This window comes from Carassius auratus, unplaced genomic scaffold (assembly GCF_003368295.1).
Source record: "Carassius auratus strain Wakin unplaced genomic scaffold, ASM336829v1 scaf_tig00052243, whole genome shotgun sequence".
NCBI classification, from domain to species: Eukaryota; Metazoa; Chordata; class Actinopteri; order Cypriniformes; family Cyprinidae; genus Carassius; species Carassius auratus.
The window spans coordinates 3,006-14,101 of NW_020527231.1; the positions used below are offsets into that span (position 1 = coordinate 3,006).

Genomic DNA, 11,096 nt, shown 5'->3' on the forward strand with positions numbered 1-11,096 from the left:
CATTAAATTCCATGAACCAAATAAAAATTCAACGTTAAAGCAGCATTATTTCCCTCTGCCTAATCCCAGATGGCCTGAGGGTGAGGACCTTTTCAGTAATTTTAATTTTTTGGGAGAACTGTTCCTTTAATGAGTGTGTGACAAAACATATTGATAGCGGTCATTTCTCATAGCATTTTTTTTTCCATGCACGTGTGATAAAGACTGGGTGGATCTTTCCTCATTACAGCAGTAACACGTTCACACCGAACACTCACTTCAGTCTCACAGTCTCTCGCTCACATCTCTTTTCTCTCTTAGTCAGTCTTATTCTGGCTCAGAGACAAATGGCTTAATCAAGCCAAATTTTTCTAAGTTCATCTAAGGTAAATAAGCATTTCAGGTAAGAAGCTGTTACTTTACTTTTTACAACGCCCTGTCAATCATCCACAGCTCCTTAGTATTGTGCCAGTGAGTTTTGCACAAGACCCAGTAAAAAAATAAAAGCTTAATATGAAGTTTCATAATGGAATGATGGAAATGCACAAATTTACAGATTTTACACACAGAGAAAACACATTGCATATTTATGCAGACAGCAATTATTGCCCGTTTTGGCCAGCCGTTAAGCAGGATGGCTTTAGTCCCAATACATTTTGTAAAATATATAATCTGCTATCATTCAACCATCCACTAGCATCCACTTTTTAGGCGTGTTCACAAAAGCTACAGTAAATAAACCTGATATGAAACAGATAATTCTTGTTTTAGACTTTTTTTTCGTGTGTGTGTGTGTGTGTGTGTGTAATATTTCATATTATGCTCTGGGTTGGTAAGACTTTTTTACCCTTCTGCCCATTAAGGATGAGTCTCTTTGTTAAAAAAAATAAATAAAAAAATAATAAATTTTAAAATTTCAAATAAGTATTTTCTGTGTGAATATAAAATAAAATGTAATTTATTTCTGTGATGCACAGCTGTATTTTCAGCATCATTCCTCCAGTCTTCAGTGTCACATGATCTTCAGAAATCATGAAAATATGATGATTTACTGCTCAAGAAACATTTCTGATTATTATCAATGTTGGAAACAGTTGTGCTGCACAATATCTTTGTGGAAACTGTGATGCATTTTATTTTTCAAGATTCTTTGATCAAAAGAACAAGCACGTGTTTGAGATATAATCTCAAATACATGAAATTATAAAGTTTTTACTGTCACTTCTGATCAATTTAATTTGTCCTTGCTGAGTAAAAGTATTAATTTCTTTCAAAAATAAAATTGCATCACCCCAAACATGTGATTGAACAAAAAAAACACAGTTTAATGTGAAATTGTTATGCAAATGTTCTATGTTCTGAGGTTAATGTGCTGTAATGCTCCCAGCAGTGAAACTCACCAGCAGTGAATAGCAGATTTGAATCCTGGTTTGCTACGAAATAATCATCTGATTTAAAGGTGATTTTGATGAGGTTTGTTTTGGATATGATCCGTGACGGAGCTCTTTGACCACACCAGCGGCCCCAGATGATGGTGCTGGTTTCAGAAATATCCTCAACTTCCACATAATCATACCTGCAACACACACACACACACACACCTATCAGAACATCACCACATTAAGACACATTAAGTTTCTTTCCTGTCCTGGTTTCAGTTCAAACCTCTTTCTCATCCTCTAAATTCACCTCATCTCTCATCTGTTTTCTCCTGCTTTATTTTCAGTCCCGATGTCTCGAGGCTCTTTATAAAGTATCAGATTCACAGTAAAACCTCTAACCTCAAGGACAAACCCGTAACCCGAGAGTCACTCCACACAAGCTGCGGTCAGATGCTCACTCTGATTGGCTCCCTGCTCATTAAATATTCATATCATGTTTTAACTCTTCAGGCCTTTATTTCTAGCCCAGAAATGCAGAATGAGAACCAGAGGAATCCGCGAACCAAACCTGTTATTCTCTACCACGTGTTACAACATGATTTAACCATGTAGGACATACGCCTGGAGCTCCTATGAATGAATCAGAGTTATAGCATTGTGAAGGGCTTTAGGTTAGATGCTTGTTAAACTGTTAAATATTTTCTATATAGACCAACCCAAAGAGTCAAAATCACACTCTCCCAATAGTTTAAAATGATCTAATTCATTCTTCATGAATTCATCCATTCTGAAGCTCCGCCCTCACATCAGACTCCATTCTCCACCCACACTTAAGTCCTAAATAGTTCTAATTGTTTATTCATGTATTAATTCATTGTGAAGCTGCACTTTCACCTGAAAACTCTATTCTCCTCCTCCACTTAAGACTTAAATAGATCTAATTCATTATTTATGAACTCATCCATCCTGAAGCTCTGCCCTCACCTCGATACTCCATTCTCCGCCTCTTCTAAAAAGCCTTAAATACATCTAATTAATTATTCATGAACTTATCCATTCCGAAGATCCACCCTCACCTGCAGACTCCATTCTCCGCCTCCTCTAAAAAGCCTTAAATAGATCTAATTAATTATTCATGAACTTATCCATCCCGAAGCTCCGCCCTCACCTACAGGCTCCATTCTCTGCCTCTTCTAAAAAGCCTTAAATAGATCTAATTCATTATTCATGAACTTATCCATCCCGAAGCTCCGCCCTCACCTCGATACTCCATTCTCCTCCTCCTCTAAAAAGCCTTAAATACATTAATTAATTATTCATGAACTTATCTATCCCGAAGCTCCGCCCTCACCTACAGGCTCCATTCTCTGCCTCTTCTAAAAAGCCTTAAATAGATCTAATTCATTATTCATGAACTTATCCATCCCGAAGCTCCGCCCTCACCTCGATACTCCATTCTCCTCCTCCTCTAAAAAGCCTTAAATACATTAATTAATTATTCATGAACTTATCCATCCCGAAGCTCCGCCCTCACCTACAGGCTCCATTCTCTGCCTCTTCTAAAAAGCCTTAAATAGATCTAATTCATTATTCATGAACTTATCCATCCCGAAGCTCCGCCCTCACCTCGATACTCCATTCTCCTCCTCCTCTAAAAAGCCTTAAATACATTAATTCATTATTCATGAACTCATCCATCCCAAGGCTCCACCCTCACCTGCAGACTCCATTCTCCGCCTCCTCTAAAAAGACTTAAATACATCTAATAAACTTTTTAAAAAAAGTGAATTCGTTATTCACATACTCATTCATTCTGAAGTTCCGCCCTCAATCGAAAACTCCATTCTCTACTTAAAAAAAAAAATATATATATAGAATTCATTATTCATGAACTCATCCATCCAAAGCTCCGCCTCACCTGCAGACTCCATGCTCCCGCCTCCTCCAGTCCAAACTGAGCATCGAATTCCAGCAGGATGCGTGTGTGTGGCGGCGAGAGCAGTTTCCATGACAACAGCAGGTTTCGGGGGTAAGAGCTGGGGAAGCGCGGGCTCTGGACGTGACCTCCTCCGTTGACCATTATGACCTCTTCCTTCCGGTACAAGTCTGTGAGGCGATTGCTGTCTGTTACTGGCCACAACTTGGACAAGTTAGTGCGTTTACTCTCGGAGACAAACAAACACACACAGATATACACAGATACAACACGTAAAGCTTAGAATCCGTTTCATTTCAGCTCATCCCAGTTCAGTTCTGTGAATTCAGATCAAAAATCTAATTCTCTTCAGGAAAATAGACCAATTAACTTCTCTTGAGGAAGCAAACTAAAATCCCTACTAATACCTGAACCGAGTTCACTGAAATGGACCACAGAATCTCAGAACACACACACACACACACACATGCACACGCACACACACGCGTGCGCAAACACACACACACACGCACACACAAGAGAAGTAAATGGCGACAGGATTACAGAAAAAGACAGGCATGCTTTTAGGCCACAAAAGTAAAATATTAAAAATAGCAGATGTTTTGCAACAGTAAAACAAAGATCATTTAAAGTGACAGTTCATGAATCTTTAAATCAGACCAATGAGTGCATCCGATCACTGTAAAAAAATAAAAATTAATGATACACTAATCAAAAGTGACGACATTGATGATGACCTGAACTGATGTAAAAACGATGCATCCATGATGATGTTTTCATTTCCAAAAGCTCCTTGACTCAGGACCCCCACGGCGTTCACACACACACACACACACACACACAGATTACTGATCCATGCATGCAGCAAACACTTGTAATTATGGCTATACTGCAGGAACAAGGCCACTATCCATCACCAAGAAAACCTGCTGAGGAATGAGCTTTTAAATGAACTTAACAAACAGTAACTAGCTCTCTCTCACACACACACACACACTACTCTCTTATGTCACGTCTATAAGTGTGATGCAGTCTAGCAGCTTTGAGTTTATCAGCCTCATTTACACAATCTCACATGCACTGTACTTCTTAAGCACCAATTTGCTTCAACTTTTTGAGAGCGAAGACACTCTTACTGCACTTACTCGTCACACACACAGTTCTAAAAGCTCTTAAAGTTTGTCGTGCTGAAGTATGAGCTGTCGTCTGTTATTGTGAAATGCTAAAAAAAAAATGTATGCATCAGGACAGAAGAAAGTAGGCTATGTTTCAAAACACTTCTAAGACAAACCCTCAGTAGAAACAGAACCTCATGAGTAACTGACTTAGAATGCATCACAATAATCACAATAGAATGCCTGACCCAGTGTGTGTGTGTGTGTGTGTGTGTGTCCCACAATGAAGGTTATTCTGGTCAGGAACTGCCCACTTTTTAAATGTGTCTTTTAGGGTCAAGTTGATCAGAAATAGATGATACCTCACAAACATACTTACATAAAAATAACAAATTCAAACAATCCTATGATAGTGAGCATCAGTGGCTGAAGGAATAACAAGAGAAACTCAACAAGTATCAAATATAATCTCACGACGGTGAAAACATTCCACCATTCAACCAATGTTTCAATAAGAACTAAACCGTAACATCTGTCCAGTTCATAAAAACAGTAGTTCATTCTCTCATGTTCGGTCTTTGTTTCTCTCTCTCAAAATTTCAACGATGGCATTTCATTTTTAGAGCTAGATGCCAAGAGTGAACGACAATTGTATTCTTCCATATTGCCCAGGTCATAATTTAATCAATCAATGCCCAAGAAACTAAATCTAAAATAAAAAAAATATATATAATAATAATATTATTATATATAATTTTTTTTATATTTAATTCTATATATATATATATACAAATATAGAATTAAATATATAAAAAAATATTAAATGAAAGAAAAATAAAAAATTATAAAGAAATAAACTTTTTCAAACTTTTTCAAAGTGGACATTAAAATTATGCAAAAAGCATTTCTCTTTCTTTTAATTTTTCTTATTTCTCAACAGATAAATCCATCTAAAGACATGAAGAATTTTCTAGGACAGGAGTTTAGAAAACGTGTTTCTGCTGACAGATAGAGGTCGGAGGTCAATCACAAGCATAAAGCTTTATGACTTATGAGTGTGTGTGACCCTGCTGTCAGACAGTTTCAGCTGAACTTACAGAAGCATCAAGACACGACACACTCAGACTCCCACCCTGTGTATGTGTGTGTGTGTGTGTGTGTGTGTGTGTGTGTCTATTTGTAGTTTTCTCTCACCTCTCGTGCTGTTCTGTGCTTGAGTGAGAGATCATGCTGAAACTGTTACAGAGTTGGAACCCAAAGCAGAATCTATTCCTGGACGTCTAGAGCCTCATATTACATCAGCACACTCATCTCAGTTTATTAGAGCACTAATATTCTATTAGAATGTTTGTTCTTGTATCTATAGCAACCAGATGTTCCATCGGAATTTATGCTTTGGGTGAAGAATTAACATCAAGAATTAACGTCTGTTTACTTGTTAAAATAACCTATTTGATTGTACAGAGTTTGTTATTGAGATAATACTGTACTGTTAGAGCTACTGTAATCTAACATAAACAATATGCTCTTATTGATTTGACTATGAATCCCTTTGCAGTGTGTTGTTTCCACTTTACTGCATTAGACCTAATTATATTATGACGGACACAAACCGCCGTGTTCCTGGGAGGATTTAGGAAAGGAAAGAGTTTAAGTGGCTGTTTATATGCCTTACAAGGTGTTGATGTTGAACAGTACAAACATATTACTGCAGAAATAAAAGCTCACAGGAAACAAGCCTCCAGAACACATGTTCAACACAGATAATGAAGCATTATACGTGCATTTCCTTATTTTTGTATCCCTAATCAGATTCTTCTTAGTTTGTGGAGAGTGTTGACAGCACACACACACACACACACACACACACAATAAGGTTCCAAAAGTGAATCAATTAGTGCTCAACTGCAGCGTAATGAAAGCCTCCAGCCAGCTCTTATTAACACACGCTGGATACAGAACACACTCACATCCACTAAACACATCCATCTCTCTGTTTCTTCTCTTTCTGTCCTTTACACACACACACACACACACACACACTTCTAATCCTACACCCTTTGAGGTTTACTCACATGGGATTTTATTGAAACAAGGTAGCATACTGTAGATCCACGCTACCTGAGCAAGTGCCATTGCATACCGTTTTCTCCTTGCTAGTAATGCATGCTATGACTTGGAAGAGTCATGTAAAAAGGCCTTTATTTTTTTTTTACTTTTTTTTTTATTAATGTTATTTATTAATTTGCGAATTCTGTTTTCTATTGATTTTTTATTTATTCTGCTCTATGAATTCCCCTTCCCCACTGCATATCACCAAAAAGCTAGATTTGTTATATATATGAATTTATAAAACGTTAATGATTTAATACATTTCATAATTTAGCAAAATCCCTTAAATTTTTTCACAAAATGTATTTCTTCATTTTATTTTTTTAGAATTTAATACATTTAGTAAATGAATTCATACAACTTTACCAATTGAATAATTGAACAACATTTTAACAATATTAGGGACCTAAAAAATTTTTTTTTCTTTTTGCAAAATCCTTTTTATTTTTTTCCACAAATTTTTTAGATTCTGTGTTTTCTGATTTTATACAAATATATCGCCAAAACCTTCAGTAATTCATTCATAAATCTCTATCAGTTTAATACTTGTTTTTATTTTTTTTTTACAGTATTACAGTAGACTTTGTGGTTACTTTTTTTCTTATGTTTAATGATGTAAAAACCATTTTCTTCTTTAAAAACTTTGGTGATCAAATGGGTTCATGAATAATTGAATATTATTCATGAATATCGGATTTATTTTTCACAAATTCTGTTTTTCTGGATTCTGTGTTTTACAAATTAATATAAATTTATCATTAAAAAAAAACTGCGGTAACCAAATGAATTCATTAAGCTTTCATGTAATCTGTCTTTTATGCACTCACATGAAACTACAACATCTCCTTCACAACAGAACCTTGTGTTTAGTTTTTTTCGCCCAGTAAAGTGCTGAAGCTGAAAGCTGGGACTATGCAGGGAAATGGAGATTTGCAAAACACTGAATGACAGGCAATCCTTCAGTGCTTAGAGCATTTGATCGATTTCTTCCCTAATTGACACCATTCTTTCTGGAATAAGACAACGTTTGCAATCTCTAAATTCAAAGAAGTAATGGAAATAAGAGATGTGTCATCACACAGACATGCAACTCTCAGATTTTTGATTTTGTGAGGAAAACACTGAGCTAAATAGACACGAAACATCCAGTGCTGAAAAATGCCCGCCTTGACACACACACACACACACACACACACACACACACATCAAGATCAAACGACTTAATCACACAGATCTGTGACTGAGGGCTCTGTCATTATGTGTCTGTCAAGGTTTATAACTAGTTTCAAAGTCATGGATTCCCTCATCACACACACACACACACACACACACACACCGTGAATAACTGAAGCCTGATGTGTTTTCTGTTAGAAATGCTGAATGTGTGCTCGCAGACAGCGGTGTGTGAGATACAGACAGAAATGTGCTGAGTAAAGACACAACTTCCTGTCTGCATGGAGAAAAGACAGAAAACAGGCTGATGCACACGACTAAACGGAAACACCTTCAAACATTTACAATAAGGACCTTTTCCTTCATGTACACATACAAAATCAGACTACATGCAAAAGATACACACACACACAATGCTACAGGAACAACAATTCCTGCAACAATCCAAGAAGTGTGTGTGTTATGGAAAATTCCATACAAGTTTCCTCAACACTGATGTCTGGGGCACACACACACACACACACACACACACACACATCACATCTGAACATTCACTGCAGGCCTCAAGACACCTGTTGGAGAACTAATACACACACACCTGACCTCAAAGGTCCAAAAATAATCAGATCGAATCATAATAATTCACATAATCATATTATTGATACAGCCACAGTCTAATCTGTGGTTAAACTGAACAGCTGCATTGGTGCATTGGCTAAAAGCACCTTATATTGCATTCAAGCTTTTCATCAGTCCATGCATTCCCTGGGAATAAAACCTGTGACCTTAGCATCATACTCTACTGCAGGAACTGGTTAAGTATCCTCTCATCACACTCACTCACTCTCAGTGCAGAGAAGAGATCAGACATGTGACACAAGAGCAGAGACGAGAGCTGCAGACCTGTCATAACAAGCTTCAGCTGATCACAACATCAACCAAAACTGAGGAACATTCATGCCAGCTGCGCTCACATCCACAGAAAGCATCTGCAGCACTTCAAAAAGTCCGAATGTCATTCACAAAATCACTAAATATCAAGGCAAGAGCTCGGAGCTGAACTCGTGGCACTTGTCTCAAGGGTTTTGCAATGCATTTTAAGCCAGTGCTGTCAAAGTATTTCACCTAGAAAATGTCTAAATGTCACCGCATTGGATAATAAAATACAAGTGACTTATTGTAAACAGACAGCACACACTATTTTTTACATGCACATTATTGCATGGTTTGAAATTATAAAAATAATATATCTGTTGATGACAATGAATGCACAAATAAAGTTAATGCTTGCTTATTGTTTTGGCAAGGTTCCCTTAAAAGTTATGCACAAATGTTAGTGGAATTTTCATTCAGCGTTATTTGTTGTTTAATAATGTTCTAAGAATGTTAGCACAAAACATCTGTAAAATATTCTTTTTTCTTTAATGTTTTAGTTGAACATTCATCTAACGTTTAATAAACGTTAAAGAGGTTCAGAAAACATTCGGAGGAAACGTTCGCCGTTTGCACAACCAAGGAAACAAGTTTTTGTTTTTTAAACTTAAAAATATATATAAATCAATAGATCGTTCATTTAATGCATAATTTTTCTGAAATGTTTTAGTTGAACATTCTTTAAACGTTTCTACTTGTTACTTTTGGATGTCCTCTGAACATTCTAAAACGTTCGCATCATGGTTACAAAATTATAAAAAATAGAATGTTCACGTAACGCGTGTTTTTTTTTTAAACATTCTAAATGAATGTTTGTCTAACATTTTTTAAATGATGCTACTTGTTTCAGAACGTTCAGAGAACATTCAAATGTAACATTACGAACATGTTTGCAAAAGCTTACATGCGCATCACCAAGAAAAAACAGGTTTTCAGAGAACGATCAGAAATAACGTGTACATAACTTAAAGGGAACGTTAGTAAAACGTTTTTAGAACATACATGTTTAGAGGGGAACTAGAACATGATGAACCACTACACCTGCTCGCTAGAACACCTGTGTGAAGCTGAGACTTCATACATGCAGGAAAAAGTAGATTCAAAAGACAGTGAGACTTGAAAAAAAATTGAAAATAGGAGGTTTTGAGTTAAGATGACATTTCTAATGGCCTAATGCTTTTAGGGTCACTGGATCTTCAGAACTCACCACTGCTGCGTGTGTTTGAGGTCCTCAGGGCTCTGGAGGACATCACCTGGGCCTGTGTGGCGTAGTTCTCACCGCTCAGCACCGCCATGAAGGAGCACACGAGCAGCCACATGATCTGGAACCGAGCCGCCCGCTGATCCGTGACCCAGAAGCGCCGCATGGACCCGGGCTTTCCACCGCAGCGCAGAGCGTCCGTAGATCCGGAGAACCGGTGCATATAAACCAAGCCGAGGAATCCAAAACCTCCGACTTTATCTGCTTCTGTCCCGTTTGACCCCGAGCTTATAATTCCAACAGAATACTTTCCATTCCTTAAACATTGACGGAAACCCGAGGACGCGAGAAAAGTGACCTGGCAACTCTCACGCGCGCGGTGCCGAGGGACTCCCAGAGTTCACACATCAAACTCCGGCTGAAAGATCGGGGTGGTGCGCTGCTGAGAGATGGAAGGAGAAAGAAAGGAAGCCCAGGAGGGCTGGTCCCCTTTCATCCAGTCAGGACGAGGAAATAACACCCGTGGGGCGCGTTTTACTGAGTGTTTGCTGGAATACTTTCCCTCGGTGCGTAACGCTGCCACACTTTTCCTGTTTGTTTCGCCGCGAGGAAAGTTTTGAGCTTCCCCGAGGAGAAACAACGGGATTCAAACATGCAGCAAACTGCAGGCCATGACTTGAATCCAGTGTTCAAACTCTTCCTCAATGAGTTATTAGAGTGTTTCCAAAGTCTAATGGCAAGGAGTATAGTTTAACAAGTGCTTACTTAAGGGCTTCCTCACGAACAATTGCGCCTTATCAAATGAGGTCATTTCCGCTCTGGGATCTGAATTATTGCCTGTGTTTGCTATGGAATAATAACTAACTTCTACACTGCATACTAGGCTACTTATGTGATATATGCACTATGCAAATATTGCGCAAGTTACGTCCATTTATCAACTCAGAATTCACATATTTTCAGTTTCAGTTTGAATGTAATATTTATTTCAAAATATTTATTAAAAAAATTATCATCTTAAAATTCACCTATGTTGGTCTGTAGTTTTATGTTAAAGTTTGAAAGCAATATTTTTTAAAATTAAAATTATCATCACAATCATTACATAATTAGATAAGGATTAGATTATTAAGCATTTTTAATTCTATTTAAAATGCATTGATGTTAAAATTACAGTACTGCCCGTTTGTCACTGTATATGAAAGGTCAAGTTGAAATGTCATGTCAAGTTGAGCGCAATGCATTGTGGGATAGTATGTGCAATA

General features: G+C 37.4%; 1 protein-coding gene across 1 annotated transcript; it reads right to left on the reverse strand.

The window, feature by feature from the left end:
• Nucleotides 1-306: 306 nt before the first annotated feature.
• On the reverse strand, nt 307-10,662 carry LOC113090041 (platelet-derived growth factor D-like). Its single transcript, XM_026256157.1, has 5 exons — nt 9,838-10,662; nt 3,301-3,491; nt 3,079-3,098; nt 1,380-1,555; nt 307-311 (listed from the first exon to the last, which is right to left on the reverse strand). Exons 1-5 carry the CDS (start codon nt 10,052-10,054, stop codon nt 307-309), a joined length of 609 nt encoding a protein of 202 aa, XP_026111942.1. The 5' UTR covers nt 10,055-10,662.
• Between the last annotated feature and the right edge of the window lie 434 nt (nt 10,663-11,096).